The sequence below is a fragment of the Lichenostomus cassidix genome, chromosome 5 (genome assembly GCF_008360975.1).
Source record: "Lichenostomus cassidix isolate B80296 chromosome 5, HeHo_3.0, whole genome shotgun sequence".
NCBI classification, from domain to species: domain Eukaryota; kingdom Metazoa; phylum Chordata; class Aves; order Passeriformes; family Meliphagidae; genus Lichenostomus; species Lichenostomus cassidix.
In genome coordinates this window covers 53483726-53505304 of record NC_139486.1, presented here as the reverse complement: position 1 = coordinate 53505304, position 21579 = coordinate 53483726, and the positions used below count along the sequence as shown (strand labels likewise).

The 21579-nt window shown below is 39.5% G+C and overlaps 1 protein-coding gene across 1 annotated transcript in view; it reads left to right on the top strand.

Moving 5' to 3' along the window:
• AMPD3 (adenosine monophosphate deaminase 3) overlaps nucleotides 1-19315 on the top strand; it is a 33339-nt gene extending 14024 nt beyond the window's left edge. The window contains exons 7-15 of the mRNA XM_085063125.1: nucleotides 5542-5736; nucleotides 5981-6112; nucleotides 6977-7140; nucleotides 8288-8414; nucleotides 9214-9377; nucleotides 11228-11348; nucleotides 13313-13486; nucleotides 14572-14682; nucleotides 15606-19315. Of these exons, the coding sequence (XP_084919251.1) occupies nucleotides 5542-5736; nucleotides 5981-6112; nucleotides 6977-7140; nucleotides 8288-8414; nucleotides 9214-9377; nucleotides 11228-11348; nucleotides 13313-13486; nucleotides 14572-14682; nucleotides 15606-15782 (1365 nt within the window). The 3' untranslated portion in view covers nucleotides 15783-19315. The remainder of the gene's footprint in view (nucleotides 1-5541; nucleotides 5737-5980; nucleotides 6113-6976; nucleotides 7141-8287; nucleotides 8415-9213; nucleotides 9378-11227; nucleotides 11349-13312; nucleotides 13487-14571; nucleotides 14683-15605) is intronic.
• The last annotated feature ends 2264 nt before the right edge of the window (nucleotides 19316-21579 follow it).

Sequence of the window (21579 nt, the reverse complement as noted above, 5' to 3'; positions counted from 1 at the left end):
CATAACTGCTGGGTTGCCCACAGGTAGGATGAAATTAAGGAACAAGACTTTAGCTCCATGGCACACAAACTCAGAACTGAATTTTAACCTTTATGTACCTGGGTGTCTTGCCCTGTATGTGAGGTTTTTTTGAGGAGGACTTCCAATAGACCTCTGTGCCCAACAGCCTCAGATAATTCAGACAGTTAATTTTTTTTTTTTTAAGGTGAAGCTAAGAGATTTTTTTACCTAACATGTATTTGCTACCTTTGTGATGTATATCCATGTGTTGCATTGGCAGATGTCCTTCACTGCAAATAGCTTTATACAGTTTCTAAAGATAAAAAAAATCACAGCCTAAGCCTCTTTGGATATTCTTTGTCTCTGTAGCCACTATTTCAGTGTGTCAGCAAACCAGACCTGAGGATATGTCCTCGCAGTGACTTTTACACATTATTTTGACGCCTGCAGGCTCACTAGCTCAGGTGCCCTTGTGTGGCAGCACAGCTTTGGCTCAGGCTGGGGAACTGTGTATGGAAGAATGAAGTTTCTGCATTCATAGCGCTGCTGAATGCTCTATTGCAATAGCTGATATACCCTTTGGATTAGGGCGTTGCACTGAGGTTTTATTTTTTTAATTATTTGTTAGACAAAAAGGAAGTAAATTCTAGCTGATTTTTAAAACCACAGAGTTGAAATAGCACCGGTTGCTTGTAAGAGGGGAAGTTAGAGTAGGTTTAAATGCTACTAAATTCAATAGATCTCACAAACTACTGAATGAAATTAGCAGATGTCTGCTTTTTAAACATTTTATTACAAGCCTTATGAGCAAATGATGAACCTGTATCTTAACATCTCTGAGCTTTGAGTCATTCCAGGTTTGGTTGGGGCTGCTTTTTTTTTGGTGGTGGTTTTTTTTTTTTTTTTTTTTTAATGTTTCCTTTATTTTCCCCAGTAGCTACTTACTGACTTCAGTGATGAAATTGTTTCATCATATAAACTAAAATGACAGTGAATGGGAAGACCTATAGGTTAGCATCAGATCCAAAGGGAATGCCCCTTCAGCATGACATGTAATGGTGCCTTGCCCTTAACTGGCAGCAAAGCTGGCTGTTGTGCTCTCAGAGCACTTTGAGTGCTGCTTGTCCCTTCCTGTCTTGCGGAGATGCTGACGCAAATTCTTGTGCCTACACTCAGTCTTGCAAGTGAGCACAAAATATGATCAGGTGTAAAGGCATCAATCACTATAATGTAAAATTTCTGTAGAGACTGTAAAGAAAGCTTTCCCTCTATACTTTCCTTTAGTAATTAAAAGAACAGAGAAAGAGATTTGTTTCTCTTCATAGCAGTGTATTTCTGTATTTGTGTGAATACAAACACTCTGGGGTTGGATTCTGCATTTTGCAGTGAGTACAGCCAAACAAGAAGCTGGAGACACAGGGATTCTCATCTCATCTCTCCTGGTTTCTAGGTTGCTTTGCATGGCATAAATATGAATTAGACAAGCTCCCTAGGAGCTCAGCACAGCTCTAGGGACTATTTCTGCTGCCAGGAGCATTCCTGCACTACCCTAGGACAGAGAATTTTGTGCTTCTGCCTCTCATGCTTTTAAAGAACTGCAAGGAAAAAATCAATCCCATTGTATAAAGCTGTTGCATCCTATCAGAAAAGCTAAAGCAGTCTGAATGTATTGATGAGCAGGGAATCTGGCAGTGCGATGAAGAATGATTTCCCTTCAATTCAGCATTGAAGTAAAGCCTGCAGAGGATTCAGTGTCACGTTCATGCAGCCCATAGCTATTGGGCTAGAAGTATTTACAAGTTAAAGGGTATGTGTTTAGGAAATGTGGTAGTTTACAGCTGTGGATGCTACTTATCTATACCATGGGAAAGTTCAGTGTTATTAAAAGGGCTGGCCTTGGCATTTCTTTTTGCAGTATTTATCACTTATCGCTCTGAATCTAGCTCATACGCCTAATTCAGTGCAACACTTTCTCTGGTATGAACAGATAAGCATCCATAAAATAGATCTGAGATGGATGTTTTGTGCAGATCTGTGAGACAGTGGAAGGAAGGAGAAGGAATGCAGGAAGATAAGGGGGGAGGCAGAGTGGTTTAGGGTAGCTAGTGCTGGACATGAAGGGCAATGGGAACTCCTTCAAGCTGTAAGTTGTACACAGATGGAACCACCTTGCCCAAGAAGGATAAGATTTCACCCCAAAGGCTGCAGGCAGAAGCACATGGTCAGGTCAGTGAGGAAGGCAATGGAATAGTCTGAACTGGAATGTGCAGAGAAAGAAGACTTTGTTAAATGGAGAATTGCTGAGCAAAGGGAATTCTGCCATCCTTTAAGTGCAAGAAAGCTGATATCCACCATTGTCTGAATGATGGAATTACAAGAATTTAACCTCTATATAAACAATTGTTTCCATTTGTTAAAAGGGTGAGTTCACTGAAGGCATAATACTGTGTTCCAAGACAGGCTTCTGTCAGTCATTCTGTTTTTCTTTCCATTGAAGATTAATGTGACCTTGAGTGAAAGGTTTCCTCCTGGGGGAAGGGAGAATAAGATGTGCAACAGGAAATTTGGTTAAGGGAATGCAGCTAGGGTTTTTTTCCACTAAGGAGAAACTGGGCTGGAGTGGCACTGTAGTGAATTTGAAAATGGAAGCAGGATGTTTGCAAATAGAAACACATAAAATATCCCTTGTGGTAGGGGTGTGTTACTCATGGCCTAAAAAAGCTTTAGCTTATTTCATGTATTATATGAAGAACAAAATAGTAACATCTTAAACTGGGACTGCCTTTGTCTTTTGGGGGGGGGGGGAAGGAGGCAAAGGGGGTACTTGTCACCCTTATGAATTCAATCTGTTCAAATTGTTTTAGCAGAAGCCTTTCATACTAAATAACAATGAAATTAATAATAATCTTTTAGCATGATACCATTTCACATAATAATAGCAATAATGACACTAATCTGCCTAACCAAATCAGCCCATCTATGCTATGTCTAAGGGTTCTATGTTCAGATGCTTCATTTAGTTAGGATTGCACCCTGAATGGCAAAAATGAACAAGAACTTACACACTAACTATGTGCTAGGGTAGCTCAAAGCTCAAGTCTTTAAAACCTTACAAAAAGTTGCACTTCTACTAAAAAACAATAAAGAAAAAAGGGCTGTGTGATAGTCTTATGACTTTAGACTTGAGTCTTTTATGACTTTTTGTTACTGAAGTTGCTGCTTGCTTAAAGGTCAAATTATACTGGGTAGTATAAAAAGGAAGTTAAAGTACTGCATATTCTCTGGGAAAAGCATGAAGGAGATTCCAGAAAGGTCTCTTAACTTTTGGGACATCTGTATGTTTAGGCTGAAGGAGGAGTCAGGCAAAAAAAATTTTAAAAGGAAGATCTTTGTTCTCAGAATAAATCTACTGTGGTTAGCTCAGCTCCAGGGCTGTGTGTGGTGTTTGTGGGGACTGGAGAAGATGTCACAGGAGCTCACTGAACAGCAAAGGCACACTCCAGAGAATTATTTCTCAACAGGAAGCAGGATTTTAAAAGCAGTGTGATCTTTGCACACAAGCAAACAAAAGAAACAAAACGCTTCCTTGCTTTCCATCTTTGCCCTCCTAACAGCAGTGAATTCATGTTGATTTACATAAAGAGGAAGTGCTGTGCTTTGTTTTGTTCTGGCTTTTATAAATTTTCATTACTTCCAGTAGCTGAGCCACTACTGGAGCCACTGCATTCTGAAATTCAATAAACTACACATATTCAGGGTCCCTACACTTGTATTCTCTGCTTATGACTTGCTTTTCATGAGTATTTGGAGCCTGTAGAGCATCTGTTAATGTTATTTCACTCTCCTATACAAGTTGACCAAGCCTAGTAGTATTTCACTGTTCCAGGAAGAGTTTACAGTAAACAACATTTGTGTCTAAACCGGAGGATGTTTATTAACATGAAGTGAGCATATGTATAAAGTGCACTTGGGCTCAAATATCTATACAAGTACTCTGAGGAGGGTGAGAATGCATTCTGTGGAGGTGTTTTCACTGTTTATACACAGCGTTGTTTCCTGTGCATCAATAATGTACTTCATGTTCTGTGCTATGAGACAGCAATATGTTTCTTGCTTTTTCATTTAGCTTTAATGTCTCTGGTATATTTGACTTAGGCAGTAATTAGCAATTAAGTGTTCAGGATTCAGTTTTATATACTGGTCTTTAGATAAGCTATTGAACATTCCCATGGAGACAGGTTTGCCCTTAGAAGGTTGCAACAACTTGTGTATATATAACATGCAAATAAAATGACTCCAGGTACCAAGTGAAGCAGTGGCATTCCTGTGACCTGCATGTCGTGGCATAAACCCAGGTTTACATGGTAGGAGAGTGGCTTACTCAGGTGCTCTGTGATCTGTTTCCTGCTGATCCTTAAAAGCAGATCCTTAAAAGCAGATAAAGATGTCAATTAGTTCTGTTGGTGGAATCTGAAACTGCAGTCACTGCACAAAGGGGAATGCATTGGGCTCACTTTGTACAAGTCCATGTTTGCAGTTTCCTGGACAGAAGAGACCTGGATGAGAGTCCTTGCAGACATTTAGGTTCAGTGGCTCCTATTGCTGCTTTATCAGAGCATTTTAGTTTATTTGAGAATTCCTTTTAATGTTACTAAGGACTTAGACAGGGAAAACTTAAATGACAACCAACCCTCTAGATCTCGTGAGCTGTGTCTTTGGGTTGTGTTCCAATAGAGGCTGCTGAGGTAGCAATGCAAGCTTCTGAGCAAAAGCAAAGCAGACTTGTGGAAACCATTTGTTTCTTGCCAATATTTCTTTTTTTCAACAAAACCTGAAGGAGTGCGCTCAGCCCTTCTGTGAATTTTCACTTCCCTTAGTGTGTGAAGAGATCTAAGAAAAGAGATCTAAGAAAAGAGATCTGAAAAGTCTGTCAGCATTATGATATTTCCAAGTTTAACTATAATACAGTTGCTGTATTATAGTTAAACTTGGAAAAAATGGTGACAGAAATCTCTCATGTGTATATTCTTCAGTTCTACTGACCTAAGATGTTTCATACTGTTGAAATACAAAAAAAGAATTATGCTTTTGGAAATGGCTGAGAATTTCAGATCCTTTCAGTCAGAGAGGATAGTTATAACTACAGTCTAAAACTAGAGAGGAAGCATTGTTGACTCATTAATGAAGTAAAAGGATAGTAAAGGATAGTAAAGGATCAGAGTGTCCTTTAAGGAAGTATCAAATTTAATCTGAACCCAGGATCAGTGATTGGCACTTAGAATCTATCTTGTCGAAAATTTTCCTATTTAAATAGGAAACTACCAATTGAGGGCTACTTTACTTACAGTTCAGCTTAGTGAATAATTCCCCCAAAATCAACATCTCACGGTTCTGAAACATTTTGATTTGTTTAGGTACTAATCCATTTGTTACTTAAGGAATATTCTAGAAGGTTTTAGTCCCTGGTGTCAGTGACATAGCTACTTTGCTAATTAAGTTTGTGTAGAGGGATGATAAGCATGAATAACCTTCTGATTTCAGGTTGACACTCATATCCATGCTGCTGCCTGCATGAACCAGAAGCACTTACTGAGGTTTATTAAGCACACCTATCAAACGGAGCCCGACAGGATTGTTGCAGAGAAAAAAGGCAAGAAGATGACTTTAAAGCAAGTCTTCGAAAGCCTTCACATGGACCCCTATGACCTCACTGTAGACTCTTTAGATGTCCATGCAGTAAGTCTAGTAAAATGACAAAACAAATGAGAAAAAGCTGTTTTCCAAGTGTGAAATTCTAGTTTCTACAATGTCTGTATGATAACTTACTAAATCAGAATTTGACTTCATGCATTACAGTGCATATTTGAAAGAAGTTATCAGAGGATTTTTCTTTTCAGTGCCTTTTATTGCTAGGCAATTTAATTTATAAACTATTGTGTGTTCTTAAATCTGTGGTTATTTGGGCTTTTTCCTTCTCTAGGGACGTCAAACATTTCATCGATTTGACAAATTCAATTCCAAGTACAACCCAGTTGGTGCCAGTGAGCTGAGGGACTTGTATTTGAAGACTGAGAACTATATTGGTGGTGAATATTTTGCTCGTATGGTCAAGGTAAATAAGTTTCAAGCTTTTCCAGCTGTAGAGAAATGAAGGTGTGTAATAGATTTGTGATGTTGTAATTGTATTTAGAACTAACACTATGGTTAAATGATTCCAAGTATTGGGCTTGTTTCAGCAATCCCCTAGAGGAAAACCTCTGCTAAGTCAGTGCCTGCTGCTTTCTCAACAGTTTTATGAGTTAGAAACATACACATAAGCTGTGTATAAGTTCAAAGCTGAGTTATGGGTAGTTTTAAACTAATGAAGAGCAGCTGAGGTCAGTTCACTGGTTTCATATTTTATTAGGATTTAGTTGGCTACTGGTAGTTGCTAGGGAAGTGCCTCTGCATAAATCTGTATCTGCACATGCATGCAACAGACTTCAGATTAATTTCTTAGAACAAAACAGTAGTTTTTGTGAGTCAACTCTTAAACGTTCAAAAGTATTGCTGTAAAACTGCTTGTTACCACAGATTCTGGGTCAGATTCCCCATTGTTCTGCATATTTTATGTAGACATTTGCTGTAGTTTAAATAGTCTAATTCTGATTTATCGATTTTAAACACAGGTCTGACAAAGGTGTTAGCAATGACTGCACAAGAACATTGTCCCCTAAAAGGAGGTGTTAGAGTTATTCCCAGTTATGTATACAATTCAGTTATACTCACATGATATTGGAGATAACTTGCTAGTAGACTATTTAGATGCCTAAAATAAAACAAGGGATTGATACACAAGAGATTCCCTTTCTCTTTAAAGGGTGCCAATACAAATAATATGTATTATTTCTCGGAGGAAAATGCAATGATAAATATATTTCTAGCTGTAAATGCTCTTAGTGTCCATATTAAAGCAAATATATTTATTACTCACTAGGAAGTAGCCCGTGAACTAGAAGAAAGTAAGTACCAGTACACAGAACCCCGCTTATCCATTTATGGACGGTCTCCAGATGAATGGCTGAACTTGGCAAAATGGTTCATTAAGCATAAAGTTTATTCCCCTAATATGCGCTGGATAATTCAGGTTCCCAGAATCTAGTAAGTAATCAGGAGCTCTTGGTAATCTTAATAGTTTGAAATCATACCAATGACTTAATTTCTGATAATATTTAGATGGCTTATTAGCTGTCTTGTAGTTCTATTTATAAGCAATAGCTTGGGAGATTTATTTTTGACCATTGGTGCAGTTTTCCTGACAGTCTGGGGGTGGAAGACAGGAGATGGGGTTTGAATCTACTCTTTATGGAGATATACAAAACTAATGTGAATTATTTGTAAGTCTGAAGACACTGATACAAAAAATTACAACTGGGTGAAATCAAGCTGCATTCAAAGGCAAGTTAAAATACAATTTAGTACTGAGAATAAGTTAACTCTTGAATTCCATGCAGGAGTAGAAAATGCTCTGTAAAACTGTTATCATCAAGATTAGTGACTAAATGGCAGTGAACTTGGAAACAACCCAGACTGATGATTTCCAGACTTAAATCCTTATCAGTTCTAAGTTTTTAAGCATCCTTTGGGACTTTCTTTGTTTCCAATACTGTATGTTGTAATACAGTCTCCCCAGATAATTCTGTCAGACTTAGCAGCTGAGTTTCATGTTTTGAAATGTCACAGTCGGAGTATGGGTAGAGAAGGAGCTGTCACAGTCACATTATCCCCCGGAGTGTGCTTTTCACTGGGGAGAAAGTTTCTCCTTTAATTTCTTACGTAGCAATTTCTTACATACATGGCACAGTCTGCACTTTGAATAAGTCATGCACTTAATGGTACATGGGAATACTACCCCTTTTTTTCTGAAAGGCTCACTAAAGCAGAGCATTCTACTTTCATTTGGAGTAGTTACAACTTTGGAAAACAGAATTTTTCATGAGAGGTAGCTCCTTATCTCCCATTAGTATGTGGATGTCTGTAAGGAAAAGGGTCACTGCTCTGAGGCAGCATCTATCCCTGCATGCTGTCTCTATTTTTGGAGCACTCGAGAGCTTCAGCAGAGCCTGGATGAAGCAGAGTGCCAGGCAGTGCAGGAAACAGAGCACAGAGACAATCTGCCCTGACATAAACTTGGAATTTCTGAATCCTGGTGGAACTGAAGCTGTAGAAAGTACACAAATAACAGAAAATATGGAAGTGAAGGACAATAAAAGCTTATTAAAGAATGTGTCTATTTTGTCCCCTACAGTGACATATTTAGGTCTAAAAATATTCTGCCTAGTTTTGGGAAGATGTTGGAGAACATCTTTGTACCTTTGTTTGAAGCAACAATCAATCCCAAAGACCACAAAGAATTGCACCTATTCCTCAAATATGTAAGTATGTTTGGGTTTTCTGTCTCACATGAAATGGAGTCTCTACTACTCTTTTTTTTTTTTTTTTTAGTCCACAGCTGTTCCCAGACACTAAAAAAGCTTCCTTCTCCATACATTGCTTGTATTATTGTTTCAAAGCCCTGACATACAATTCAATAAACGTCTGACTGAGATCCTGTTGTCAGATAAGCTGTTTACTTTCCCAGAAATAGCTCAACATCTATTTATTTGTCCTTTCCTTAATGACCAAAAATGTTTGCATGCTCTTGTGCATCCTCATCCAGGATGGGTACTTTGAGCTGCTTCTGGTCTGGCCTCCAGAAAGGAGGCAGCTGAAAGGAAGCACTGTGTAGATCCTGATGGAACTCAGGAGAGAAGAGGGGATGCAGCTGGGACAAGGTTAAAGAGATTTCTGAGTGTGCTCCAAATCAGAAATGTGAGGTTTGCTGGGAGCCTTTTGCTTTCAGCTGCTTATCAAAGAAAACAGATGAGTTCAAAGGATTATAGTCTGGATCTAAGGGAGCCTTGCAGCTCTGTAACCCCCCACAGGAGCCTGAAGGCTTGGTGCACCTGGGCTTCCTGTTGGTCTCAGAAGAAAAAAATGGGTAAAACTTAGAGAAAACATGTTATTCCTGCTGTGTGCATGGTACAGTGGGATGCAGAGCAGCAGGACTGCCATGATAGGGAGGAAACTAGGGAAGAGAAACTGAATGCCTGTTCAAGCAAGTCCTGAAGCAAAAGTGCCACTGAAGTTTGCTTCTCGAAACCCTTGATTTCTGTGAATCTCTTCCCCCACCAGGTGACTGGCTTTGACAGTGTTGATGATGAATCCAAACACAGTGGCCATATGTTCTCTGACAAGAGCCTTAACCCTGACCTCTGGACCAGTGAGAAGAATCCCCCATATAGCTATTATTTGTATTATATGTATGTGAACATCATGTTGCTGAACAACCTTAGGAGGTAAGCAGACACTTTTCTCTTTTACAAGCTCCCAGAAAATCAGTATCTTGTTCTCAGACTGAATCAGTGTCTAGATTACAGATCTTCTGAAGGAAGGGTAATTTTGAATTATTTAAAGAGTTAAGTACTTGAGATATTTTGAAAATACTAACTACAGAATTAATTCAAACAAACATTTTAGAAATTGTAGAGGCATGAGATTAGTATCTTGGTTTGATACTTGTGTGTATTTTTGGGGTTTTCAGTTCCACAAAGCTGAATATACCAAACAAAACAAAATAGGGAACCCCACAAAACTCACTTATTGACCTTTGCTTGCTTCACAGTGGATTTCCAAATACAGTGTACCTGCCTCTTGGTGGGTTGCTGTCTCCTGGTAATTTAGGAGACACAAAGTTATGTTGTGACACACTGGCATAAGGGCTGCTGCATTCAGAGATAAAGTAGGACACAATTACAAACTGCACATCCAGCTAACTTCCTTTAGCAGGCTTGTTGACTCACTCAGTTTACTACTTTTGAGACCAACGTCTGGGCAAGTAATGCAGGCAGTTATGCGAGATCAGACTGTCAGAGCAGATTTTGGCATCAGGCTCAGTAAAGCCTGAAATTCAATGTGAGGTTATGTTGCTAAATTTGCAGCTGACTCATTGAGTGACCTGCACAACTGACTCCAACTGAGGCACAATGAGATTATCCATTGATATGAGAGTGTCATCACTTACCCTGCAAGGATTTGGTTCATCGTTATTTGGAAAACGTTTTGGGATTTTCCTATAGAAGGTGCACAGATTTGTCATTTTAACATTTTATCCAAGTTAGCATTCCAAATGTTATTTCTTCTCTCCCATTGCTACTTCAAGCATTAATGTCTCAATCATCCTATTTGATCAAAACTCTTAATAAAAACACCCACCTTAAATTACCTTGTATGTGTAATAAACAGATGTAGTTGTTAGTTTTAATTCTATAATGGAAAGGACACACTACAACAGATACCTGTCATCCCTTACTCCTGACTTCCTCTACATTCTCTGTAATCTATATGCTTTTGCTATTCCAGGAACTATTCCAGTTCTGCCAGAACTAATGCATTTCTTTTTCACCTCAAGATCACTTCAACTAGAGTATTAAAATCTCCCCAGATAATCATTAAATATTCTTTACAGCTAAGTGAGATGCTGACACAATTCACCAATGAATCAGTACAACTGTTCACCCTGTTAATCATACTGAATATTTGAGTCAACCCAGCCATGACAAGAATGTTTTATATTTTTGGCAATAGTAGTGAGGATGGATTACATCCTCACCTCAGGAGAAATGTTACTAAACTTCCACCCTAGAATTCCTTATATTCTAGCACTCCTTGTTGAAATTCTGTTTTAAACATCTCCAAATACTTAGGGGACATTTGTCTGCACTGACTAACAGGGTCCATTATAACCTCAAACTCAGCGTCACTTTTAATGTAGATAACATAATTCTAGAAATTATAGCATGAAGTCTGGTGTAATAACTAACATTCCTAGATTATCTCTGCTTCTGAGGGTGTGGTTTTATGCTACACTTAACCTGGCGAGATGACAGGCTCTCATCACACTAGGTAGTGTTAGCTAACTCTTGGCAACGTGCTTCCATTTCTTCCCTCATTTTGAACCAGGAATTTTGCAGCCACAGGCTGCATTGGTTTACAGAATTTTCCTGGTTAGATGTCACATCCAGCTGTATGAGAATGTGTAACTTTTAGTTTTGCTCTTTTTAAATTCACATATTAATGGCAGTTTTATACGAAATAGATAAAGAACAGTGCCTTTTTTGTAAGTGGAATTTGCTTTTAATCTCTTCAGGGAAAGAGGCATGTGCACTTTCCTGTTTCGACCTCACTGTGGAGAAGCTGGGTCTATCACACACCTTGTTTCAGCCTTTCTGACAGCAGACAACATCTCTCATGGATTGCTCCTGAAGAAGGTATTGCTTGGTTGTTCCTAAACTAATCACTGTGTGCCCAGACATCCATCACTGGTTCAAAGAGCAGGCACCAAATTGACTTTTTCCTGGGCAGCCCAAAATTAATTTTGGGCCACCCCATTGATTTACTTTCTAAGCAAGGCACAAGTAACTCTTCAGTTTGGTCAGAAACTCCACCTGGAGTACTGCTGAGGGCACTGAAGGCCCCAACACCGGAATATGTGGACCTGTTGGAGTCCAGAGGAGGCCATGAAGATGTTCAGAGGGCTGCAGCACCTCTGCTGTGAGGAAAGGCTGAGAGAAGTGGGGTTGTGCAGCCTGGAAAAGTGAAGGCTCCAAGGAGACCTTCTAGCATTTTTCAGGACCTAAATTGGGGTTACAAGAGAGCTGGAGAGGGACTTTTTGCAAGGGCAGGTAGTGACAGGACAAGGGGGAGTTGAAAGAGAGTAGGTTTAGGTTAGGTATTGAGGAGAAATTCTTTGCTGTGAGGGTGGTGAGGCACTGGCATGGGTTGTCCAGAGAAGCTGTGGATGCTCCATCCATCAAAATGTTCAAGGCCAGGCTGGATGGGGATCTGAGCCATCTGGTGTAGTGGGGGTGTCCCTGCTCATGGCAGGGATTCATTGGAACCAGATGATCTTTAAGGTCCTTTACAAACCAAACTATTTAATGATTCAATGAACTAAATAACCTCAACCAAACGTCCTATTCTTAAGCTACAAAAAGACAGCTTTGTCTTCACAGAGAAGGAAGATCAACTGTTCAGATATGTCAAAGACTTGGCAGCACCCATTTTTGGTTACTCCAAGCACAGCTAAAATTAGATGAACAAAACTTTAAACTTGTTACTACTCCCTGGTTTAGTCCCAGAAGAACTTAAGGAAAACTCTCATTTTTTCTCTATGGGGACAAAGGTCATTTGCTCTGATGGGCATTTGTGTACTTCAGGGTTCATTCAGACGTTCTTTAGGGGTTTGATTATTTTGATCAAGAAATTCAAGATAGCTGTCTGATACAAGAATATTTTAGATAGAACTCGATTGTTATGACAAAACAGATGTTATAATTCCTGGCACATCAGTTAATAAAAACCATCACTCAAACCATCTGCAGGGCACTGTTTCATAATTAAAATAATTGGTCAGTGGGTGGCAGACTTGTACTGAGTTTACTGTAATTTTTCAGACGTTCCCTTGTAAGTGAGATTTTTCTGGTTAATGCTGGAAAATTCTCTGTATTTTTCAACATAACCAAGAAGAAAGAAAAAATTTGCCTAAAATCATGTCTGATACTATGCCCACAAAGAGTAATTCCCAAAATTAAACCCAGACAGAGTAGCACTAAAGCAGTGTGTGACCAAAGCATTTTCCTCTTCACGCTCTCCTGCTTGGCCTGGCGTGATAAGATGGCATAGCAGATTCTAAAAATAGTAACAGTAATAAAGGCCTATAAACTTGTTAGGTTCAGAGGTTGCCTAAGGCAAAACAGTAATAAAGATGAGGTGATCACAGATTATTTATATTATGTACAACAGCAACACATGACTTCTCGTAAATTGAAACTTCCTTTGCTCCTAAAATTTACCTATTGGACTGCAGCTTTGAAAGTAAAAAATTGCTTAGCATTCTTGCCCATGTGTTTCCTGTGACATTCAGGTTTTGGGGGAGAGTATGCAGTTACTATCAAATGCAGTACCCATAACAGTCAAATCTACAGTAATATTAGCCACCTTATTTTTAAAAAGATGACATCTATGTTTAAGAACAAATTATTTTTATAAAGATCAGTGAGATTTAAAATTCAGACTTTTAAATATTTTCTAGAGAAGTCATGGTTTAATGTCAACCTAATTTTTTTGACCTTAGTCTTCCCTCTGTAGAGTTGTTTCCATTTTATCTAAGGGAAGTCCTTTTTTTTCATTATCCCATAGTACTGTTAAATGCTGACTGTGTTTTGTTTTGCAGAGTCCTGTTCTCCAGTATCTTTATTATCTTGCACAAATACCCATTGCTATGTCCCCACTTAGTAACAACAGCCTATTCCTGGAGTACTCAAAAAATCCACTACGGGAATTTCTGCATAAGGGACTGCATGTCTCCCTCTCCACAGATGATCCTATGCAGTTCCATTACACAAAGGTAAGAATTGCAAAAAGCACTGCCTTTGAATTTGGCAACAGCACCACATGGGTTCAGAATGACCTGAAAGCTCTTTTTATTTCATTGCTTAGGACATAGTGTCATGTCTTTCAGTCACTTCATTCATTCTCCCACCTCATTCTCTGTCTACTACGCACTGTTAGGCTTCAGAAGGAAATGTCTAATTTCCTAATTATGTTTCTTTTGTACTCTTGCCTCTCCAGTGTTGGCTGTTGAAGTATAAAATGAAGGATGAGGCTGAAGGGAGGTTTGAGCCTTCATAAACAATCCTCTAGAGTGCCAGGAAAGTCCAGTTTCCTTACTCTAATAAGTCTGGGGAAGTACATTACAAAAGCACGATGTGGAATCTCAAGATGACATCTGAGCTACTTGCTCAGTGAAGTGAAACAGACTCCTGGCCTTGGGTGGCCTGGCAGGACAGGAGTGCCTGGTCACTGGCTGTGACGCCCTCGTTTGTGGCTGGCATGGACTGGAGCCATGCTGTGCCCAGAGGTGCCTGCACATTGCTCAGCTCTGTGTCCCAGGACAAGCTGAGCTCTGCTGGCCTTCCCTGGGCTGGCTGCTGGTGCTGCCTGGGACACGGAGCTGCTGCTGGGTGGAGCAGGGATGCAGCCACAGGAGTGTGAAGGTCCTCAGCTGGGACAGCCCCCTGGGGCAGAGCCACCTGCCTGGTGGGAGGGCCGGAGCGAGAAATTGCCCTGCTACCTGTCCATGAGAATATTCACTAAAGATTTACAACTAGGTGCTCCAGGGTGTTTCTGTACCCTGGGGCCTCCTTTAGAACTGCCTAAGAAATACCTCTAGGGACCTGGACTGCAGGCTGCAATTTCTTAGACTAAGCTAACTGGATACCCAGTGCCTATTAATTATTAACCAATAGTGCTTGGGAAATTTGAAATGAACAATTCTGGTCAGAGTAATTGTGATTTTTAAAGTTTTAAACTTCTAATTTTTCGCAGCTGTCTAAAGAGCATGTATAAATTCCTTAGTTAGTAATGAGTACGTATCCCCATTTGTATCTTATTTACATATAATTTAACATTAAATGTATTTTGGTGCTGCAGGAAGCTCTCATGGAAGAATATGCTATTGCAGCTCAGGTGTGGAAACTAAGTACCTGTGACTTGTGTGAAATAGCAAGAAACAGTGTTCTACAGAGTGGATTGTCAGATAAGGTAACTATGGCTGGAAAACTTCTTTTGTGAATTTTAGGGCAAGTAGGCACCCAGAAGTCAATAGTCTGAACACTGAATAGCAGGTACTTAATGATGTATTTGTGCACATCCTTGTCCTCTTTTCCAGAAATAGTCATAAACTCTCCGCTATGCAGTCTTACATTACAAGTAAAGTATTAACATTACTTTTTCCCATTAGCTTTGTTTTGGAATTCTCAAAATATGCAGAGAGACCAGATGCCTTTTTATACTCAGTTCTCCTTCCAATTCCAAACTTTTAATTATTTGGGTGATACCCCTTTGCCAGTGATTTGCTACATCATGTCTTAGCATTAAGTACAAACAAACTGCCTGTCATAAGCAAGATATGTTTTTGCTTAAAAGGGAGAAAATATGCTGGTTTAGATACACAGATTAGATTAGATTAAATTCCTTTTTGGTTTTAAAATTCTATATAGCCAAGGCTTTCTCTAGGACTTAGTTTAGAGCATCCTCTCTTCTATGTCATTTTTGTACATTTCTCTGAAGGAACTGGTATGTGAAGGGGCTTCAGTATATTCTATTGTTTCTTCCAATATTCCCTAGTGACAATTATTCACTTTCCTCTTGTGCAACATTTAACTAACAAAAGAGACCTAAGCTTCTTTCTGCCGCCTCACATGCAAGATGTGGCAGTGAAGGCTTAACACTAGCACAGAGGGTTTTAGCAAGCCAGACTGAGTGCACTTTTGAGTGATTATATGGATAAACTTTGGCCTTAAAATCTCCTAAACTGGTTAAGACTCTGAGGTAGAGTTCAACAGCCAGCTGGTTGAAACTGCTCTTTTCACTTGTAATGGACTCATTCAACTAATGCTTATTTCTGCAATAAATCAAAGCTGTTGAACTGACTTCTTCCTTTTTACATTTAATCCCGTTCACAGGAAAAACAGAAATTCTTAGGGGTGAATTATTGCAAGGAAGGGCCTGAGGGAAATGACATTCGAAAGACAAATGTTGCCCAGATCCGGATGGCCTTCAGGTATGAGACTCTGTGCAATGAACTCAGCTTCCTGGCTGATGCCATGAGAACAGATGATATTTCTACTCTGGCAAAGTAGTTACAAACTCAGAGAAACCACAACATGTCCATCCTAAGCAGGATAAGATGCTAATTAACATCAAATCATCTGTCTGATGCTACCAAGACATAACTGAACAGTAAAGAGACAAAGGGGCTATCTGTGGAAGGCAAAACAGCGTTTGCTGTCATCTGTTACTGCATTATTCCTGTCGCAAAGATTTCAGTTTTTACAAACATTAGGCTTTTAAATATTGCTGTAAATATTAAATGCAAACTCAGAATCATGTACTATCTGTTTCATTATGTCTTAACTGTGCCCTGCAGTGTAGCCTGGGAAACCAGAGAGAATATCTGTAGTGCATCTGTGCTATGCACCTGAGAATCCCACTGATGCTGGTTTGGCCCTGCAAGCCTCAGCACCAGTCATGGCTTTTATCACTCCTAAGTTTAACCCTTTATTCATTAGCAGTTTGTTATGGGGTGCAGAATTTTGAGGCGACCCCTTCATTCTGGAAGGTGTTCTGACACAGTTTTTAACTTCATGTTTCAGCAGTCATATTGGAAAACAAGAAAAACCAACATCAGGTAGTCTTGTTCAATGACTAATTAATTCCTGTTGTTGTGTAGGATGTCAGTGAAGAACAGCAGATGAATGATTTTTAATCTAGCAAGTGGAAAACATGGTGTCAAAATCACTATTATACATTGTAATGAGTCTAATTATATAATGAAAATTTTGCCTTGAAAGTTGAGAACACTTTTTTATTGCTTTGTAATGGGAATATGTGGATATGCCCATTCAAATTACTTAGAAATTTATGCAGATAATTCTGGTTGCATGTAAAGAGAAATTTTTTACTTGAAAAAGGGAAGTGTTCTTATGAATCAGTGGTAGAAATGCCAGACCTGGGTTCTGGTCCTACTTCTGACATATTTTTACACATTTGTTTTAGTCTGTATTTTAGTCGACTACAGCTGAATGGGAAGTCAAGCTGTCTATTTATACAGAAGCCAGCCCACTTGAAATCTGTCATTTCAAATCATGGTCTGTTATGTTAAACTATTTATTTAGGAGGAAGTGGTTAGTAAAATACAGCTACTGGAGTATTTTTCACTTTCAATCTTTCTTCTCTTTCATCATCCTTAAGACACAGTCCTACTCCTTCAGAAAGGATTAAAGGTAATAACATGATGGCTCCTATGTGTTGTAGAAGCTGTACATGGTTTCACACCAAAAGAGACTCGAGGCTAGGAGCACCAGAGGGTGGGGATGCCTGTGAGTCCAGCATTGCACTGCTCAGTTCAAAGGCCTGCAGTCCCTAAGGCACGATCTGAGCCCAGGGTTAGAGGCCTGGCTCTCTAATATCCTACATAGGGACACTGTGGCTTCTTCAAACAGGCATTCAGCATTAATGCATAAAGAGCAAATAGCTCATACTGGCCCATCAAGCCTCACCTGACCTTGAACCCTGCAGGTTGTGCTCCATCAGATGTCTTGTGCCACTTGTACTTCCTAGGCCAGGCCCTTCTCCTGGGGCTTGGGCTCCTACAGCCTTTCAAGAGCTGAGCAGGTCTCCCTTTCCCTTGCAAATGCAGCCAAAAGTGGCAGTGGTGACACTAATGTTTATATATATTATGATATATATATATATGCATTGAAGATACTCTCCTCAGGCTATGGCAGTTCAAAGAGATACCTACAAGGACATCTTTTTAATGTCCCTGTTGTCCTGGATGGAGATTGCAAAGAAATGGCAATGAAGTAGGGGAAGGAGGAATTCCTTATCACCTCCTATAGCTCTGCAGCCTTCCATAAACTCCCTAAAAGACAGAGAGAAACCTAAAGATGTCAGGAAGCAGTCTGGAATTAAGGCTGCTCTGAGGGAGTCCAAGGTACAGGAGGGGGAGTTCCGGCCATCCACTCACCATCACAGTTAGCCAGTGTCATGCAGAGGGAGCTGCAGTGCTTTTAGAGGTTTTTCATCCAAAATCAGGGCTGCAGACAGGGAACTTGACTTCACCTCTTCAGTGCCCCAGCCTAATGTCTGCAATGTGCCAGATTTTGTATTCCTTATACCCCTAAAAATCACGTGAAACCGCATGATGCTGTCCAGCTCTGCGAGAATAAAATTGTCCCAAGTTCTCAGTCAGCAGCCTGTCAGCCTCACTTGTTAGGATTTTTAGCAGTTCATAGAATGCTATCTCAGGATTGGTGTAATTTGTTTAGGATGAAGTCTGAGAAAGTGGTTTAAGCAGTTTAGCTACATAAAATGCAAATGTCCTGTTTTCATCAGTACAACTTCCTCATAAATTGTTATCAACATAGCATTATTTGGGAAAAACATCTGCATCCAGGCTAAATAAGCAACATGCTTGGTATGAAGAATTTCAATTGTATTTCCATCTGATAAACATTGCTTTACTTGGGTGGTTTCACCTGAAGATTGCTATTAGTGCTGCTTTTGTTGTCACTTACATTTCTTATTTAGTTTCCTTAAAATTACACCAAATTTGTGTATGTTTAACACCTTTTCAGCTTTCCTTACCTCAGGTTCTAGAAGGTCTGTAGCTGTTATAAAAAAAAAAACAAAACAAAACAACAAAAAAAAAGAAAACTGGATTTGAATATTCAGTGAGTGGACAGCAATTGGGATTCTGAAAATAACGATAATAACATGTAAGTGGTGATGGCCACAAATTCTGCTTTCTGTGCTTTCTTGTGTGCTGCTTTTAAGGGAAAATTTGGCTTATGGTATTATATTTGGGGAACTATAAACAGACATCCTTTCCAGCTTCCACTACTACATTTCTCCTGGTCATTCTTTAATTAGGCAAAAATTACTGATTCCCAAGTTCAATTCTTAAGCTTTGCCTTGTTTTCTTTTTTTAAAGTTGCACTTTTTTGCTAATGTGAGGCTGTTCAGAGTAACCTTGTGGTCTCAGGCTGTGGCTGGAATGAAAAGGTAGATCCAGCATGAGTCACTGCTTTACACACAGAGCCCAATGCAGGACAGGGCAGTGGCTGAACTCCCCTGACAGTGCTGAGGTCAAACCTGGTTAGAACACAGCTGGTTTGACTCAAACAGAAAGGGGCTGGAAGAGCATCATTCCAGGTGGCAACTGGGTAAGCACTGCTGTAGGATGGAAGAACATGCTACTTAACTTCATTGGGAGTAAGGTTCAAATGTTATTGAAGGCTTCCTCAAATCTGCTGGTTAAAAAGCATTTTATACTTTCAACCTGAAATGGTTAATTATGGTTATTTGATGTTTACAACCTATCTACCTGAACAATTTTTCTCTGTTCCGTTACTTTAGCAAACTTAAGGCATTTACTCTGCTACTGGATAATATGTTTTTTTTTCCTCAGCCCAGAGCCACCTTATTGTCTCATGTAATTGTTCTTTATATGTGGCTAAACCTTTCTGTTCTCTTTGCCTAGTTAAAATCCAAGTCTGAGAAGGTGTCTGTAAAAACTGCTTTTTCTTTCTGTGCCTGGGTTACATGATGTTTATCTTTTGCCTCTTGTGGAAGCATTAAACATTACATTAATAAATGAATTGTAAAAGAATATGGCTACGGATTTTGTGTACCTCTCTAAAAATTGTAGCTCCTCCAAATCCTCACATTTAAGCAGAACTAAACTCCTGTGCAATTAAAACTGGCTAAAGCAAAATAAAGCATGAACACTGAAAGAAACCCAAGTGAAGACAGAGAAGACAGAAAGCACTATTTAAGAAAAGGGGCTAAAGGCTTATGTGGCTTAAAACAATTCAGTGTTAATGAAAACCAACCATTCAGACCTGGCATGAAGTTCTGAAAGTGAAATTGCATTGCTGCCCCCACTGTCTCTTGGTGCTCACCTTGCTTCCCTGTTCATCCAAGCTGGGCACCAGGGCAGGGCATGCAGCAGCTCTTCCTGATCCTGGAGCCTCATCTGGATATTGAGCTGAGAGTCAAGACACCCAACATGGGAGCAGGAAAGCAGTCCTGACACTCAGGGCAGAGCAGTCTAAGCTGTACTGTGATTCCGTGAGCACATGCAACAAAGCCAACTAAGAAGCCAACAAGTGACAGATTTAAATAAATAGTATCAACAGAGATACTCTGCTACAGTCAACATGACTTCTGAGGAAAAGCTTCACACAAAACACTTCACTAAGAAAGGTGGTAAAGATTTCTAGATGAAAATGAAAACATCATCTCTTTCAGTACACAAACTTTACTTCTGTACATGAGCAGCACTGGTGAAGCAAAAGCATACAGACTCCTCTGTAACTGAGGAATGTGCATTCCCCCCACACACCTCTCAAAGCACTAACCACCACTGTTAAACAGCCCAGAGAACAGTCTGTGTAATAGTGAGACACCAACACCACTAATTCATTAATCACTCACCATGACTAATGGGTACTGTCTCACAGGAAAATTATTTTTTGAAGATCTATTAAAATGGGTCAGAACCACATCAGCATGGAAGTACAGACTTGTATCAAACTCCTACCTTTTTACACATACAAATTTCAGAAGTGTGGGTTTCCAACTATTTTAAGCTTACTTTATGAAAACACCTTGCATTTTTAAATAGCACTTTGAGCCCAAGAAGTTGGATCATATTCTTCATTCCAGCAGACGCACTCTGTGCAAAATTCTATCCAAGTTCACAAAATTGATAATTCCTTTTAATATTAGGCCTACAAACTGCATGCCCAGTGTTTACTGTTTGAATCTTGATAGGTTAGTGAGGTAAGTAAAGATCTGCTAATGAACACCTTGACAGCTCAGACACAAAAGCAGAATGTGCTGTCCCACCCCTCACTGATGGAACATCGGCTGGCTCACAGTGAAACGTTACCTGGTGATCGCACACTGGTCACTGGAAAAGCACACAGCCCTATCCAGGCTAATTCCACTGGCACATCCCAGCAGGAGAAGTTTTCAGTCCTTAAAGAATATTACTGTATGATAAATCCTAAGCATTGGAATCAAACATCTGAAGAAATGATAGTTAACACAAATTCAGTTTTGAAATGACTAATGCTTAAGATACACTCTCAAAGCAGAATTCCATTCACCCACTTGAAACAGGTGAGGATAAAACTTTTCTGGGAAGTTATCTCTACCTGTATTGAACATCCTCAGGGCTTCCTGAGCAAGCTGTTCTTCCAGGATTCAGGTGGATGCAAAGCACAAAGAACCACAGCCAAGATGTTCCTTCTAAAAATAATGCATTTGGCACATACAGCTCTACAGGGGTGGGATTGAACAGCTCAGTTCAAACCTGTAGCACAGAGATCTCAGTGGTTGCCCTGGTGTCCAAAACTGGAACGAGTACGATTAAAAAACATTTATAATTAATGTATAGAATTTTCTTTAAAGGAAAGATAAGGAAGTTAAATATACTGTTTCCCATGAGACAAAGAACCATGCCAATTACATTGTTATGGTGCCTAAACTTGAACCCTGGTAAATATAAAGGTTTGCTAATTGCTCTGGTACACCTACCTCCTGCTGTGCCTGTCAACTGGTCATTTTCTCCACTCTAATTTCCTGATCTGTTAATGAATTCCTCTCTCATTTCTCCCTTGGCTTCGAAAGATCCAAACAGATAAGCCAAGTAACTAGACAGAGGAAACAGTTACATTAATTATATATTTCAAGTCTTATTTAAAAACAGGAAAGAGAAAAAATATTCCAAACTTTAGCACCCTTAAGCTTTAAAATACCATCAGAAACATGATGAAATAAGATGGGGGAAAAGTATATCACACTTCTCTGAAAATAAAAATCCTTTCCCTGAACAAATTTTCTCCTCAATACTGTCCTTATAAGAAT